The 18,536-nt window shown below is 39.5% G+C and overlaps 1 protein-coding gene across 4 annotated transcripts in view; it reads left to right on the top strand.

The window, feature by feature from the left end:
- ylpm1 (YLP motif containing 1) overlaps nucleotides 1-18,536 on the top strand; it is a 135,145-nt gene that overhangs the window by 68,413 nt on the left and 48,196 nt on the right. For all 4 annotated transcript variants that reach the window (XM_060829394.1, XM_060829393.1, XM_060829391.1 and 1 more), the window contains 4 exons: nucleotides 918-1,089; nucleotides 2,053-2,201; nucleotides 6,553-6,698; nucleotides 15,191-15,253. In XM_060829394.1, the coding sequence (XP_060685377.1) occupies nucleotides 918-1,089; nucleotides 2,053-2,201; nucleotides 6,553-6,698; nucleotides 15,191-15,253 (530 nt within the window). The remainder of the gene's footprint in view (nucleotides 1-917; nucleotides 1,090-2,052; nucleotides 2,202-6,552; nucleotides 6,699-15,190; nucleotides 15,254-18,536) is intronic.

Here is an 18,536-nt window from a genome sequence, read left to right as displayed (position 1 = left end):
TACCTCTCATGACTTCGTCCCAAAGCATTTTACAAGTAATGAAATATAAGAGTAATTATCCATTCTAATTTAGTTATTACGTTTTTCAATGTAATTTCATTTGAAAAGTTTCATTTTGAAAAAGAATTACTCAGATGAATCGGTTTATTTGGGTACATTTAGAGTTATGTTAAGTTTTCCTTTTCATTTAATTCTGAAAAATCTATTTTAAGAGTGATATTAAATTTTGGGAATGTTGGATGAAAATAAAATGGAATTGAGTTTTTTTTGTAGTCTTGTGTGTTATCCTTCAATGTCATAATGCCTGTGGCTCTTTAAAATATTGTCCAGCATAATTCAAGCTACAATATTAACCAGTAGCACTTTGGTTCCTAATATTCAACTATTTAGTGATTGGTACCAGACAAGAGCAAACAAAATAGAAATGGTGCCCTTATAATGTGACTGTTTCTTCACTGATGATAACAGGCCTGAATGCATTTGTTTCCCAGTATTTGAGTACTGATTGCATGCTTATGTGTGTGCGCATCTCCAGTTTGTTGGCTCTAAAAGAAAATGTTCTCTCAGAAGCCCTGTAAGCAAATAGATTTTCAAAACTTATAACCTTTTCACTGACTGTGTGGAAGGGATACTCTGATGAAGTAGTAACTAATAGTAATAATTACTCACAAGTTTCTTCCATTTCAAATAGTCAGAATCATGATAACATTTGCTGACAATTTTATCGTTATCATAACTACAAGCAGTGATCAACTAATGATGGTCTCCTTTCATGCAGTCAAGCTTACTAAATCTTACCATTTGTCCTGGTGATGTCATCAGTCACCAATTACAACTAAAAATAACTTGAGGAATTCACTAAAAATAAATGGATCAAATGGTCTACAGATTTCACAGAATTATGTTCTCCCATTTAGATTCTCTTGGTCCTCGAGATCGTTATGGGGAACGAGATCAATTTTTGGAAAGAAGAGATTCATTCTTGGATCGAAGAGACTATGATAGAGAGCGTGACCTATACAGGGACAGGTCAATGGGAGATTATGAGAGGGAAGGATTTGAGCGTGAGCGATTTGGGCGTGAGGATAGGTAAGCATTGGACCTGAATTAAAATGTCATAATGTAAACTCAAGATTAATGTGATGAGTAAGTATTTGTGATTTGTAGCAAGTGAGTTTGCAGGAACAGCCAAGATGCCACACCAAACCTCCCAAGTCTTGTTCAAACAGCTGTAATGTCATCATAGTTCTAGTGGACCATAAAGCTAGTCCTAATGGACCATAAAGTTGACTTGTGGTGATTTAACTTGGATTTCGTAACACTTGTGGCAACTGAAGAAGTGGAGAAGGTGGGTCCTTCATGGTAACCTCAGCTGTTGTAGGAATTGAACCCACATTGTTGGCATCCTGCAAACCAGCAGGAGAGGCATTGACCTAGTGGTATTATGGCTAGGTAATAACTCTAGAGGTAACGTCCTGAGATGATAGAATTTGAAATCATTTTTAAAAATCTGGAATTAAAGGTCTAATGATCATGAACCCATTGCCAATTTTCAGAAAAACCCATCTGGTTTACTCATAACTTTTAAGGAAATAAACTGTCATCCTTAGCTGGTCTGGCCTAAGTGTGACTCCAGTCCCACAATAATGTGGACTTCTGGACAATAAGGGAATGGCAATAATTGCAAGCCTAACCCACATTCTGTGAATAAAATTTATGAAGAATAGCCATTCAGCCTGAGCCAACTGACATCCTCAGATAGCTGTCAGTTACACCTATAACGCACTATTTAACCATATCATTTCTGTGTACAATGTATCATTAATATATGTTCATCTTTATTGATTGTGAATAATAACCTCTATATCATAGTTTTTTAAAGTGGTATTTTGTTGGCATCTCTCAAACCAATCAAGTGACTGAGAGAGGATATGCTTTTTGGTTCCCATTCTGTCAAGAAGCCTGATTCTCTTTTGTTCTTTAAATTAAGGAAGATTCTTTCCTCTGTAAATGTCAGAAGTAAACTTTTATGTGTGTGGATTTCACTTGCAGAATGTCTCATGGCCCACCCACTCGTTCAAGTGGATATCACAACTATCCAGACAATAAGGATCACTTCAATCGAGGGGGTTTTGACAGACCACAGTTTGATCGTTTATCTGATCGACCACCATTTGATCACCCACCTGGTGGTTTTGGAGGTATTTGAATTTATGTCATTCACACAGCTATTTAGATGCCAGCCAGATTACTTGTTGATAGTTTTGCCAAATTGGGTCATCACAGCATTGAAATGAGTATTGGCTTATTGGAACAGGTAATTGTGATGGTATTTATATACAAGCTACATCAAATTATTGTTCAATATCACCATTGCTAGCAGTCTCTGAGAATTAGAGGCTGGTAAATTGAACTGAGTAGCATGATTGGAAATTTGAATATTGTGGGTAGATTGAATTACGCTGGAGGTTCCTGTGCATTGAGATCAAAGAAGTTATCTTGACAAAATTCTGGAGGCAAGTCTTCATCTGCTTTTTCGCCATTCATGTATAAACGTGGCATCTGCAACTTCAGTGTAAATCTGTTGGGGTATTACTGATTTTTAGTCTTGGTTGAAGATTAATTTCTCTTTCTTATGGTCCTCTGTTGAGGTGAAATGAAAAAAAAGCACATATTCCTATTCATAACCGACTGTATTTTAGAGATTCAGATCATTCTGTACTCACAAAACGTCTAGAAATAGAAGCAGGAGCAGACCAAATTGGCTGTCAAACCTGCTCTGCCATTCAGTATAGTCAAAGTTAGGCATGGACTTCATCTCGACTTTTCTGTTTACACCTTTTATCCCTTGATTTCTTAAGAGACAAAATGTTTGTTTGGCCCAACCTAAAATGCACTCTCAACAGCTGGGGGAGAGTTTTCCCAGGTTTTACTACCCTTTGAATGAAGTAATATCTTCTCACTTCAGTCCTAAATGATCAGCCCATGATCCTGAGACTATGTTCCTACGTTTCCTAACCAGTGAAAACAATCTTTTAGTGTCTACTCTGTCAAGCTCCTTCAGAATCTTGAATGTTTCAATGAGATTATTTCTCATTCTTCTAAACTTAAGTATTGGCTCAAGGAATGCATTGGTTGTAATTTTCCAAAAAAATAGTTGGATTCTAGGTAGCTACCAGAGGATTAGAAAACTGCTAATGTGACATCTACATTGAAAAAGGGGAAAGAGGCCAAAAAAATGGCTAACTGTAGGACAATTAGCATATCATCTGCTTTGGAAAAATATTGGAATGAATTATTAAGGAAGTAATCCAGAACAGTTGCAAAATCAGAGTCTAATCAAAAAGAGACAGCATAGCTTCATGAAACCTCTGATGTGTCTGACTAATTTATTCGAGTTTTTTGAGTAGTCTTAACCAGCGTGGATAGAGGGAAACCAATAGATGTGTTGTAATTGGACTTCCAGAAGGTGTTCAACAAGGTACCACACAAAAAAGTTTAAGTCCTAAGAGTCCACGGAGTTAGAGGTAATATATTGACATGGAAAGCGAATTGCCTAATGGGCAGGAAACATGAGTGAGGGTAAAGGGTTCTTTTTCAGGTTGGTGACCACAATTATTTACAGTATATATAAGGACTTGGAAAAAAATGTGAAAATACTGTAGCCATATTTGTATACAGCACAAAAATAGATGGAAAAGCAGGTTGTGAGAGGGATATAAGCAGATTAAAGAGAGATATTGAGAGCTTAAGTAAGTGGACAAAAAGTTGACAAATCAAATATAATGTAAAGTTAATTGTTGGTATGCCTTGGGCAAATGCCCCCAATCTCTCTGAACATTGACACTTAAAAGTTTCTTTTAATTACACGTTCCCACATATACTTAACCTGTCTATGGCTCTTTGCAACCTTTGTGTCCATCCTAAAGTTTGCCATTCCACCTCTTTTTGCATCATGCACAAATTTAAATGTATTATTCTCTATCTCTTGATTTTGGAAGGAAGAACAAAAGAACAGAATTTTATTTAATCTGAGAGAAACTGCAGGCAACTGCAACAGAATAGGACTTGTGGATACTTGTACATGAAACACAGAAAGCTAGCGCACACTTACAGCAGGAAGGCGAATTGGATGTTGGCTCTCATTTCAAAGGGGGTTGAAAGAGTAGGGGTATCTACAGAAACAGTACAAGGTGCTGGTGAGACCATATCTGGAATGCTATAAGCTGTTTTGGTTCACTTATTTAAGGAAAGATATAATTTAATTGAAGACAGTTCAGAGAAGGTTTACTAGGATGATCTGTAATATGGATGGATTGTCTTATGAGCAAAGGCTAACCAGTTTTGAGACTGAGATGAGAAGTAATTATTTCTTGAAGAGTTGAGGGCCTTTGGAATTCCTTGCCATATAGACCTGTGTGGCAGAGTACTCATGTATATTTAAGGCTGAGATAGATTCTAGATCAGTCATGGAGTCACATGTCATGGAAATTACAGGAAAGTGGAACGTCGGACCAGCCATAATTCTACTGAACGGTGAAGTAGGTTTGAAGGGCTGAGCAGTCTATTCCTGTTCGTGTTTATGATGGGCATGTGGCCTAGTGGTGTCACTGGACTATTAATCCAGAGTTTGGGTTATGTTCTGGGGACACAGGTTTAATTTCCACCATAGCAAGTTGTGGAATATGAATTCAATAAAAATTCAGCGTGGAGTCTAATGATCATTGTCAAACTGTTATCGCTTGTCAGAAAAACTCGTCTGGTTCACTAATGTCCTTTTGCAAGGGAAACTGCTATTCTTACCCAGTTTGGCCTACGTGTGACTCCAGATCCTCAGCAATGTGGCTGACTCCTAACTGCCCTCTAGGCAGTTAGGGATGGAAAATAAACGCTTGCCTAGATAGTGACACCCACATCCAATGAATTTTTTAAAATTACTTGGCCTCCCATCTAAGGTCAACCCCATCGTCCCAGGGCGAAATGTAAATCTATCCTTCCTTAAATATGAAGACTGAAGCTGCACTCATTCCTCCAGATGGAATCTCACCAAAGCCCTTGTTCAATTATAGAAAGACTCCTTGAATTTCCAAACTCCTGGCAAACACAGCATTTCCCTTTCTAATATTTGTGCCCTTCAAGTGACATGCAAAATCCATCTTCAATGAGAAAGAATCTGATGTTTTCCCTTTGACATTCATTGGCATTGCCACGGCTGATGCTCCAGTGAATACAACTTGGAGACTACTGTTGACCAGAAGCTGAACTGGATCAGCCATATAAATATTGTGGCTACAAGAGCAGATCAATGGCTGGAAATTCTTTGGCAAGTAACTCATCTGATGAGCCAAAGTCAGTTCACCATCTACAAGGCACAACTGAGGAGTGTGAAGAAATATTTTCCACTTTCACGGCGGAGTGCACTTCCAAAGACATTTGAAGTCCAACAGTATCAAAGATAATATCTGTGTGCTTAACTGACACCCCATCAGCCACTGCATTCACTGCCTCTGCTAACAGTGTAAAATGGTAGCAATGTGTACCATAAGCATATATGTTGTGCTGCGGCTTATCCTCAAGATTACTTCAACAGCATCTTTCAAACCCATAACGTAAACTGACTATAAGGACTGTTGCTGGAGCAATAATCTGGAGCTTCCTCTATAACAACCCTGTGAGTGTATCTACACCATGTGGACTGCAGCGTTTTAAGAAGGTAGCTCACCCCTACATTCTCCAGGGCAATGAGTGCTGCCCAGCCAGCAGTGGCTGAATTGCATGAAATAGTCAAAAAAAAGGTGTGCTATATCTACATATTAACTGTCTGCATTCTATGGGTAAATGCTTCTACATCTCTCTGCACGTCAATACTTAAAGTTTCACATTTTGAAAAATAATTAATTTTTTTCTAATCTTATGACTAAGGTAAATTATTTCACTTTCCCTCACAATATGATCCTTTAGCAGTTTTGTTGCCCACTCACGTAACTTGTCTTATGGCTTTTTGTGTCTTTTCTACAGTTTGCCATTCCATGGTATAATTTGTATCATCAACTTTGATAGCGTAGTCTCGCTCTGTTAATTGAAGTCATTAGTAAAGGTTGTAAAAAGCCAAGGCCCAGCATTGATCCTGTGACACTCGGCTGGTCACTGTTAGTTTATTATACGATTTTTATTTCCAATTTCATGATACTTCTATTTCAAATTAAGATGTTCAGAGATTTTATTGTAGCTGGATCTCCCAGTCCAGGGGTAGGGTCATATCCAGTGTGCCACAAGAGCATGATATTTTGTCAGTATATTTTTGCACAGATGATAATCAAAATGATATTAAATCTAGATATGGTCTTACCTTTCCATAAACTTGTGCCTCTAAGTTTTGTTAATTCTGAGTACTTGATTGTTCAGCATTGAAGTTTTCTTTATCATGCCCCAACTTTGGCGAGAAGAATCATTTTGCTTTTCACAAAATTGCACACATGTCTTTGTAATCATTTATCTTAATTAATAATCTGATATCAGTATTAATGAAATGTCTCTTACCAAACATTTTAGGGGAAAGACGAGGATACTCTGACGAACGGATTCCACCCTCAGCCCCACATCCATCACATCCTCCTCCACGTGTTGAAAAGAAACCAGAAAGTAAAAACGTTGATGATATTCTAAAAATGCCTGGCAGGCAGAGCCGGCCTGACAGAGTGAGTTATGTTTTTTGCTTATGACTTCTGCTGACTTATCTTTTCCATTTGTTTGATTTCTTCTTTGAAGAGGTAGCTGAGGCAGTGGATCAGGGTAGTGCTGTGGATGTAGTACATTTGAATTTGGGAAAGCATTTAATATAGTGCCGCATGGCAGGTTAGTTAGCAAATTTACAAACGCTTGTGATTGATGGGGCTTGGCAACATTGATTCGAATTGTCGAACAGATAGGACACAAAGGGTAAGTATAGATGTGCATTTCTCAGACTGGAAACAAGGCAAAAGTGGTGTTCCAGCAGTGTGACACTTGTTTTGTCTGATTGACATAAACGACTTAGAGATGATTAAGGGCAAAAATCTCTAAAGTTGCAGATAATACTAAGCTAGGGAGAATAGTGAATAGTAACTGCAGAGGGACATTGACAAGTTAGCCAAATAGACACCTGACAGATGAATTTCAATAGAGAAAAAGATGAGTGTGGGATTGTGTTCAAATAACAATTGAAATCAGTGAGTGGCAAAAGTAGCCTTTATATTCAGAAACTGCAAATAGCATAACTGTCTTACGGTTTCTGAATAAAGAGGCAACTTTTGCCATTCACCAATTTCGAACGTTATTTGAACACAATCCCACACTTTCATTTAGAACATAGAACATAGAAGATAGAAGGATACAGCGCAGTACAGGCCCTTCGGCCCTCGATGTTGCGCCGACCGAATCCTACCTAACCTATACTAGCCCAATAACTTCCAAATGCCTATCCAATGCCCGCTTAAATGACCATAAAGAAGGAGAGTTCACCACTGATACGGGCAGGGCATTCCATAAACTCACAACCCGCTGTGTGAAGAATCTACCCCTAACATCTGTCCTATACCTACCACCCCTTAATTTAAAGCTATGTCCCCTAGTAACCCCTGACTCCATTAGCGGTAAACGGTTCTTAGTATCTACCTATCTAAACCCCTAATCATCTTATACACTTCTATCAGATCTCCCCTAAACCTTCTCTTCTCCAATGAGAACAGCCCCAAGTGCCTCAGCCTTTCCTCATAAGATTTTCCTACCATTCCAGGCAACATCCTGGTAAACCTCCTCTGCACTCGTTCTAAAGCTTCCACATCCTTCCTATAGTATGGCGACCAAAACTGCACACAATACTCCAGATGAGGCCGCACCAGAGTCTTATACAACTGCAACATGACCTCAGGACTCCGGAACTCAATTCCTCTGCCAATAAAGCCCAGTACACCATATGCCTTCCTCACAGCACTATTTACCTGGGTGGCAACTTTCAGAGATCTGTGTACATGGACACCAAGATCCCTCTGCTCATCCACACTACCAAGTAGCCTACCATTAGCCCAGTAATCCATCATCTTGTTATTCCTACCAAAGTGAACGACTTCGCACTTAGCTACATTGAATTCCATTTGCCACATTTCCGCCCAGCTCTGCAACTTATCTATATCCCGCTGTAACCTACCACTTCCTTCCTCACTATCCACAACTCCACCGACTTTTGTGTCATCCGCAAACTTGCTTACCCAGCTTTCAAGTCCTTCCTCTAGATCATTTATAAAGATAACAAAAAGCAATGGTCCCAAAACAGATCCTTGTGGTACACCGCTAGTAACTGCGCTCCAAGATGAACATAATCCATCAACTACTACCCTCTGTCTCCTTCCAGCCAGCCAATTCCTAATCCAAACCTCTAATGTATCCTCAATGCCATACCTCCGAAGTTTTAGCATTAGCCTACCATGGGGAACCTTATCGAACGCCTTACTAAAATCCATATACACAACATCTACTGCTTTACCCTCATCCACTTCCTTGGTCACCTTCTCAAAGAACTCAATAAGGTTTGTGAGGCACGACCTGCCCTTCACAAAACCATGCTGGCTATCCCTGATCACGTTATTCCTACCCAGATGTTCATAAATCTTATCCCTTACCATTCTCTCTAAGACTTTGCCCACCACTGAAGTCAGACTCACTGGCCTATAGTTGCTAGGGCTATCCCTACTCCCTTTCTTGAACAATGGGACCACATTCGCTATCCTCCAGTCCTCTGGTACTATTCCTGTTGACAACGACGACATAAAAATCCAGGCCAATGGCTCTGCTATCTCCTCCCTAGCTTCCCATAGGATCCTGGGGTAAATGCCATCAGGCCCAGGAGACTTATCTATATTCATCCTTTCCAATATTCCCAAAACCTCTTCCCTGCATATTTCCAGGGCATCCATTCTAATTATTTGTGATTCCATATTCACATCAGCAACAGTGTCCTGTTCCTGAGTGAATACTGAGGAAAAGTACTGATTTAATGTCTCTCCAATCTCCTCCGCCTCCACACACAACTTCCCACTACTATCCTTGACTGGACCGATACCTACCCTAGTCATCCTTTTATTCTTGACATACCTATAGAAAGCCTTTGGGTTTTCCCTAATCCTACCAGCTAAAGACTTTTCATGTCCCCTTCTCGCTTCTCTTAGCTCCCTCTTTAGCTCCTTCCTGGCTACCTTATAACACTCAATCGCCCCTACTGAACCTTCACGCCTCATCTTTACATATGCCGCCTTCTTCCCTTTCACAAGGGACTCCAATTCCTTACTAAACCACGGCTGCCTCACAAGGCCCTTTACACCATGCCTGACTGGTACATACCTATCGAGGACACGCAGTAGCTGCTCCTTGAACACTCCCCACATCTCATTAGTGTTCTTCTCTTGAAGCCTGTTTTTCCAATCCACACATCCTAAGTCATGCCTCACTGCATCATAATTTCCCTGCCCCCAGCTATAGCTCTTGCCCTGCGGCACACGATTATCCCTCTCCATCACTAAAGTAAAAGTCACCGAGTTGTGGTCACTGTCCCCGAAGTGCTCACCTACCTCCAAGTCTAACACCTGGCCTGGTTCATTACCTAGAACCAAATCCAATATAGCCTCCCCTCTTGTTGGCCTGTCGACATATTGTGTCAGGAAACCCTCCTGCACACATTGTACAAACACCGACCCATCTAATGAACTCGAGCTATAGCTTTCTCTGCTATTTACAACTCCTTCCTCTAACCTATCTTTTACTTTCCCATCGATAATACTAGTCTGATAAAATCCCTAATTAAGATTTACTGAAAAATTCAAATTTCAAAACCAGCCAGTTGTCAAATCCTCTCTTTGTAGATTTGCATTCCCGGTCAGTGTTGTTGCTTTTCTCTATGCAACGCCTTCTTGAGGCAGGTATCTCTCAGACAGTTCTGACTAGCAGTCTACGTCTGTTGGTTTTTTTGGCACTTCTACCCCAACTGTTCAATTTTTCCCAATCTTACAGCCCCAAAGCATCAGATTGTGTCATTAGCTTTTAATATTGTCAATATACTAAATTCAGACTTGATATGAGTTGCGTTTTTTTTGGCGGTGCAAGTTAAATTTGAATTAAGCCAATCAGTTTGTTTTTGTCTCCAGACAACCAGCAACTCTGGCTGCTGGACCAAAAGGTTACATTGTATCTTGTTCAGAACACTTGGTGCTGTCAGGGTAGTTTTTAAGGTACAATACACCCACATCTTCATAACACCTCCGCCTTTAAGAAAAAATGAGCCATCACAATGAAAAGGTGGCTTTTTTTTTCTATTCTTTAAACACATTACCCTAACGTACCGATAATCTAATCTCACCATAACTTCTTTCCATATCACAATATATAAAAAAAATTAAATAAATCCAACTCTCATCCAAACTTTATCAGTTAAATTCGCGATAATGCATTTGTGATTACCTTCTTACAACCTGCAACATATACGGTTTTTAAATTAGAAGTCTGCAACATAAGACTCCAATGAAATATTCTCATATTCTTGTCTTTAAAGCGTTCTAAGAATGTATGTGGATCGTGATCCATGTACACAACCGTCTCCGACACATTGTTCGTGACATAAACATTAAAATGTTGTAAGGCCAGTACCAAACTCGATAATTCTTTTTTGATCGTGGAGTATTTCATCTGGTGGACGTTGAACTTCTTCGAAAAGTAACCAACTGGCCGTTCAATCCCATTCTCATCTTCCTATAGGAGTACAGATCCAATTCCTATGTCACTAGCATCGATGGCGACTTTAGAAGGTTTTGAAAAGTTTGGTGTAGCTAAAACTAGTTTGGTGGTTAATATTGATTTCAAATGGATGAATACATCCTAGCAATGTTCTGTCCACTGAAACTGTGTTCTTCAGCAAATCGGTTAATGGTGCCACTACTTTGCTGATGTTTGGAACAAACTTCGAAATGAATCCGCTGAGTCCTAAGAATCAAAGCACCTCTTTCTTCGAGGTTGGTCATTGGAAATTCCTTGATGGCCTTCACCTTTGCATTCTGTGTGGTCAACCTTCCATGGCTGATGTTATGGCCCAAGAATGTCAGCTTTGCTTTCGCGAATTCAGTTTTGTTTTAAGTTTATCACCAGTTTTGCTTCTCGTAGTCATTCAAAGAGCTCTGCCAACGGCACCATGTGATCTTTCCAGGATTTAGTAAAGTTCACTACATCGACCAAATAGACTGCACAGTTTGTTAACCCAGCCACAACTTTGTTCATGAGTCTTTTGAATGTGGCAGATGCATTCTTCAATCCAAAGGGCATTACTTTAAAATGATATCGCACATTTGGGGTTACAAATGCAGAAATTTATTTTGCCATCTCTGATAAAGGTACCTGCCAGTAACCACGCATTACGTCCAATTTGGTGATGTAACTGGCTTGTCTTTCTCGATACAGTCCTGAAAAATTCAAATTTCAAAACCAGCCAGCTGTTAAATATTCTCATTGCAGATTTGTTGTCCCGGTCATTGCCGATGTTTCTATCTGTGCAACTCCTTCTCTATCCAGGTACCTCTCAGACAGTTCTGGCTAGAAGTCCTTACTTGTTGATCTTTTGGCAGTCTTCCATAACAAGGAGAGTCACTCAAATCTTAGACCCTGCCAAATCATTCCAAAGAACAAACTGAATTCCTGGAACTGACAATCTGTCAATCACTCCCGCTGTAACTTCCCCAGTCGTGAATTGGCACTCCAACCTGATCTTACAAAGGGGAACACTAAATTTCTGTTATCTATCCCACAAATTACCACACTCTCGGGTAACAGATCAGAAAGAGTGCATATTTCCTCATCTCTTACTATCAGCAACCGGTGAGATTCTGTATCTCTCAAAATTATAACTTCTTGTCGTTCTCTCCCTGTTCTTCCTGAGTAAACAGGTCAATTCTTTGTCGAGATCAGGTACTAACTCTGTACCCAGCCTCTGCCTAGGCGGTGCACTCTAATGCAGCTCCTTTGTTCTTCTTGGGGTCTCCTTTACTACCTTCACTAATGCGGAGAAAGTGAGGACTGCAGATGCTGGAGATCAGAGCTGAAAAATGTCTTTCTGGAAAAGTGTAGCAGGTCAGGCAGCATCCAAGGAGCAGGAGAATCGCCGTTTCAGGCCTTCCTGAAGAAGGGCTTATGCCCGAAACATTGATTCTCTTTCGCCTTGGATGCTGCTTGACCTGCTGCACTTTTCCAGCAACACATTTTTCAGCTACCTTCACTAATGCCACTGGCTGAGCTTCTTTTACTGCATCTTTTCCCATGGTGCCTTTCTTTAGCAACCAGCACTATGACTTTGTGTGCCCCACTTTATCACAGTGGAAACACGTGAGGCCTTTCACTTAGTTTCCACCCTCTTGGGCTTATTTTTTAGCTTGTGGTAAATTCTTAACAGTGCTCTCTATGTTTGGTTTCGTAGTGTAGGATCTCCCAACTTCTATCCCTCACAGGACGAAATTCTGGACAGAAGCTGTCTCATGCACCAGATGTACTCATCTGCTAATTCTGCTGCCCCTCTCACTTTCTGTCCCTCCACATGAATTCTTGCCATCCCTGGTAGTGAGTTTTTAAACTCCCTCAGCAGAATAATCTCTCATAGAGCCTCAAAGAATTCTATCTATTTTCAAAGCACGCACCCATCTATCAAAATGACTGTGTTTAATTCTTTTGAACCCAGCATAAGTCTGACCTGGTTCTATGTGATTCTGAGCCGCTGTCTATATGCTTCTGGTGCCAGTTTATAAGCACTTAAAACAGCCTGTTTAACTTCTTCATAATCTCTTGACACCTCATCTGAGAGTGCGGTAAATACCTCACGAGCTCTGCCTACTAGTTTTGTCTGAACTAGTATTACCTCTAAATCCTCGGACCACTCCATCTGCCTAGCCAATTTTTCAAATTAAATAAAGAAGGCTTCAACGTCTTTCTCAAAAAAAAAGTGGCAGAGTTTTGACATATTTGTGTATATCACTATCTTCTCTTTTAATCTCCATCCTGTTAACTTGACTTTGCTGACTAAGTCACAACTTCTCAAGTTCAAACTCTCTTTTTGCTCAGATATGTACCATCTCTCTCATTCTTCTTCTCTCTCCTCCTTTCTTACCTCTCTTTTTGTTTATCATCTAAGTCCATTTTCCTCAATTGTAATTTAAATGTTTCTACCTCTAATGCACTTGTCTGTTTGTCTGACGCACCGTGTTTGAGTTACTCCCTTACAATTTCAGCTTTACTTTTGTCTTTGGTTAAACTCAAATCTTTCTTATTTGCTAATTCTAAAGACATGGCTTTTTTCTTTCCTTCTAAAAATTCTTGACAAATTTGAGGATCATCTTCAAATCCCAGAACCCTTTTAGCAATTTTAAGAACAATTTCTCTCACTTTTAATTTAATCAACACAAGTCACCAAAATTAAACAAATTGTCTCGCCTGCGTTTTATTTAAAGAATTGGGACACTAACCTGCAAGTGTTTAAATCTGCTGGCGTTTTTCGTATTCCCAAATCTATTCAAATCTGTCTAAACCAGTTCAAATCACAAATCCAAGACCCAAGCTGTTCAAGTCGCAGACAAAATCCCCCAAACCATTCAAAGTCTGGATGAGCCCCCAATTGTTATGACACGGAGTATACCCTCCTGCTTAATTTAATCCAGCAATACAGAAAAGATTTAACACGTGCAGTAATCTGTGAAAATTCAAGAGACCAAGAACTACTTAAAGTACCAATTAACAACTTTTTTTCTTAAAGTATAACAGAGAATAATTAGCTAACAACTATTTACACTTGCTTCCTCTAACCTATCTTTTACTTTCCCTTCTATACTACTAGTCAGATAAAGTTTTACTGGTTAAGTTTTACTCAAAAATTCAAATTTCAAAACCAGCCAGCTGTTAAATCTTCTCTTTGCCAATTTGCTGTCCCCGGTTGTTGTCGATGTTTTTCTCTGTGCAACTCCTTCTCTAGACAGGTACCTCTCAGACAGTTCTGGCTAGCAGTCTGTATCTGTTGATCTTTTGGCAGTTCTCCCCCAACTATTCAATGTTTCCCGGTCTTTTACCCACAAAGCATCGGATTATGTCATTGGCTTTTAATGTTGTCATTGTACTAAATTCAAATTTGATTGGAGTTTAATTTTTTTTTGGAGTATAATTTAAGCTGATTGGCCGAATTCAAATTTGATTTTGTCTCCAGGCAACCAGCTACACTAGCTGCTGGACCAAAAGGTTACATTATATCTTGTTCAGAACACTCGGTGCTGTCAGATAATTCTACTAGCTTTTAACTCTCTTAAAGGTACAGTACACCTACATCTTCATAACACTAAGCAACACTCTATTTCTTCACCCATCATTGGTATGTAATGAAGCTATAAGGCCAGAATATTGTACACAGAGAACCATCACTTGTCACATTCTACTGATTTTTATCCTTATTGTTGGTCCCTAATCTCTGGAACAATTAATGTTGTATATCAGATCATTCTCAGTCTATCAGCAACTTTATCAGTTGATCGAAGCATCGTGCACCAACCTTTTTCCTGTTCTTCAGTGGTGTTGACCTTACTTGAATCCGTTTTAAATATACGTCATAGCCAGAACTTCCCTTTGCATGCACTGGTATCACACAGGGGCCTCCTGAGGGCTCTGTCTGTATCTACGTTTAAAGAAATCTGCAACTGTAACTCAAATCTGAAAGAATGCAGTTGTACCTTCACTGGATTACAAGTAAGTTTTCAATTTCATACAGGTTATTTAATTTATTTTACTGAATCTATTGCTTTAAATGCAATGTTCCTATGTTAAGCAATGATTGCTTGTACAGAATTTCAGCTGTCAGCTTATACTTCATATTTAGAATATCTGTATTTCTGTGTACAATATTAGGATTTGCTTTAGAATGACTTTCAGAGGAGGATTATTAATTATAAATGTCATGATTGAATACCATTCTTTTTAAGAGATAAGGGCAAAATCCATTTGTTTGTCTTCTGTCACAGTAATTGTATTTTTTGTGCTAAGAACTCATTTGACTTCATAGAAAAATTAATTATTTTTGATTAGCATATTTTATATGTGGTTTGGATCATTATGTTTTGCAGTAACATTGAACATTATTTTCTTACAGATTGTAGTTATCATGCGAGGACTCCCTGGAAGTGGGAAGACGCATGTTGCTAAACTTATTCGTGTGAGTATAACCATCTGTCAAATTATTTGAAAGTTTACAGATCTATTATGTCATAAATCATGGGCTGTGAGCATAATTGGCTTGTCAGCATTTATTATGCACCCTTATTTGACCTTGATAAGGTGTGGTGATCTACCTTAAGTCGCTGCAGTGAATTTCATGTACTTGTATCCAAAGGGAATTCCAGGATTTTGACCTAGTGACAGTGAAAGAATTAATTAACTGTTCTAAGTCAGAATGGTGTGTGACTTGGAGAGGAATGGCAGATGATGATGTTCCCATGCATCTGCTTTTCTTGTCCTTCCAAGTGATGGAGACCATGGTTTCATAGGTATTGTTTGACAATGCCTGGTTGGTTCCTGCAGTGCATTGTGTAGATGGTACACACTTGTGCCACTTTGTGCTTGATTGATGAAGAGAGTGACTGTAGAAAGTTTAGGTGTCACTCGAGCTTTATCCTTGATGATTTTTGAGTTCTTGTGATGTTGGAGCTTCACTCATCTGGGTTTGTGGAGATTATTCCATCACAATACTCCTAAGAATAGATGGTAGACGAGCACTGTTGAGTGAGGAAGTTAGTTATTTGCCACAGATCTCCAGCCTCAGACTTGATGTAGACACATTATTTATGTTGTTCATTCTGTTCAGTATCTGATCAATGGTAACCCCCAAGAATGTTGTTAGGAAGGATTCAGTGATAGTAATACCGTTGAATGTATTGGGCAAATGTTCGATTTTCATTTTCTCGTGGTAGTCTTGTTTGACACAAATCTCATTTATCAGCACAAGCTTAGTTGTTGTCCATGTTTTGCTGCACGAGAATATGGATTCCTTCACTGTCCAAGGAAGTGTGAATTGTGCAATCATTGCCCCCACTGCTCACCTAATGACATAGGAAGGTTATTGATGAAATGGCTGGAGGTGCTTGGGCCTAGGAGACTGCCTTGAGTAATTTAAAGCTTTTGTGCCATAGTAGTAATTTCTTTACTTTTGGGCCAGCAGAGCTGTTTTCAACTCCTGGCTACCCCAGACATGTGTCATATGTGTCTGAACAGGTTAAATAAAAATATTTACCCTGAGGAATTATTGCAGTGATATTCTGGGACAGAAGTGATTGACCTTGAGCAATCTCACCAGTTTTCTTGTGGTGTATATGTCATCAGAGAGTTTTCCTCTGATTTCCATTGATACCTGTTTCATTAGACCTTCTTAATGCCATGCTCAGTGAAATGCAGTCTGTCAAGGGCAGTTCCTCTCAGTTGTGGAGTTCAGCTGTTTCGTCTGTGTTCAGACCAAAGATGTAATGAGATCAGAAGCTCGATGACCCTAATATTAGCCAAAAAAGGCATAAACGAGCAGGTTACTGCTATACAAATGTTACTTGCAAGTTTGTGTCTCAGCTACTGAGGAGAATGAATAGCTCTGTGCCATGCAAACCAAGAAAAGCCTAGCTAGTTGATGTTAACTGGAATGGACAATTTACTTTCGTCTCAGCATAGAGGCTTCTTCGACAACAGATTCTGAGTATTCCAGCGTTCGTCATTTTAATATGCTTTTCCCAAACGGAAATTGATATGAGACGAACTTTGCCCTGATTTTTACTTATTTCCTTCGAATCTATGACTTAGGTCATTTTTACTGTTTCCAAAAGTAAAGCGAGTTATAAAACTTTTCACTTTTTCTTTTAAATGTGTGCAACACTAAATTGCTAGTCTATTCTATTCTTCAGCATTTCTGATTAGAAAAGGTGAGGCAGTATATCTGCCCTGTTTGTAGTTCAGTTCTTACTTGGCATATATGCTTGTACATGTGTTCTCTTTGATTGCATCTGAAAATGTGACATGAGTAGTGTTTTGATTTCAGAAAGCATCACTGCTTTACTTACAGAGGATATTCCGGGGGAATCGTCAAGTAACACTTTATAGGTGGAACTGAGAAATAAGAAAGGGGTAATCACCTTGTTGGAATTGTACTGTTGGCACCCCCAATTGTCATAAGAACTAGGAACAGGAGTAGGCCATCTGGCCTTTTGCGCCTGCTCCACCATTCAGTAAGATTGTGGCTCATCTTTTTGTGGTCTCAGCTCCACTTACCCGCCCTTTCACCGTATCCCTTAATTCCTTCATTGTTCAAAAAATTATCGATCTTAGCTTTAAAAGCATTTACTGAAGTAGTGTCAGCTACTTCACTGGGCAGGGAATTCCATAGGTTCACAACCCTCTGGGTGAAGAAGTTCCTTCTCAATTCATTCCTAAATCTGCTCCACCTAATTTTGAGGTTATGCCTTGTCCTTGTTTCACCTGCAAGTAGAAACATTCTCTCTCCATCTAACTTATCTATTCCCTTCATAATTTTATATGTTTCTATAAGATCTCCCCTCATTCTTCTAAATTCCAGTGAACGTAATCCCAGTCTACTCAGTCTCTCCTCATAAACCAACCCTGTCAACTCCGGAATCAACACTGTGAACTTCCTCTTCACCCCCCTTTCGCAAGTAAGGAGATTAAAACTACATGCAGAACTCCAGGTGTGGCGTCACCAGCACCCTATACAGCTGTAACATAATCTCCCTGCTTTTAAATGCAATCCTAACAGCAGTGAAGGACAAAATTCCATTTGCCTTCCCAATTACCTGTTGCACCTGCAGACCAACCTTCTGTGATTCACGCATAAAGACACCCAGGTCCCTCTGTATAGCAGCATGCTGTAACCTTTTACCATTTAAGTAATGGTCCTTTTTACTGTTACTCCTACCAAAATGTATGACTTTACATTTATTAACATTGTATTTCATCTGTGAGACCTTTGTCCACTCATTTAAAGTTTCTATGTTTCTCTGCAGGAACTTGAGGAGCAAATATATAGGGAGATCTGATATCTGTCAGAATAATGGGGGTTGTAATAGTAGAGTGGGGCTGCCAGTGTTAAGGACTCGGATGGGGAGAAATTTGTTATATGTGTTCAAGAAAATTTTCTTTATCAATATGCACTTACTAGAGAAGGAGCAGAATTTGGCCTTCTCTTAGGAAATAAGGCAGAGCAAGTGACGGCAGTATTAGTGGGGGAGCACTTTGGGACCAGTGACCATAAACCTATTACTTTTAAAACAGCTATGGAAAAGGATAATCCTTGCATAGAAGTTCTAAATTAAGGCCATGTTTTGCTCCTTCTGTAGTAGGTACATATTGATAAACAAGTCCAATTTGAAGGTACCAGACAGGAACTTTCAAAAGTTAATTGGGGAGGCTGTTCACAGGTCAAGGAATGACTGGCGTGTGGGAGG

Source organism: Hemiscyllium ocellatum, chromosome 8 (genome assembly GCF_020745735.1).
Source record: "Hemiscyllium ocellatum isolate sHemOce1 chromosome 8, sHemOce1.pat.X.cur, whole genome shotgun sequence".
Lineage (NCBI taxonomy): Eukaryota > Metazoa > Chordata > Chondrichthyes > Orectolobiformes > Hemiscylliidae > Hemiscyllium > Hemiscyllium ocellatum.
The sequence above is the reverse complement of the archived record's forward strand: the minus strand, read 5'-3'. Positions and strand labels throughout refer to the sequence as shown.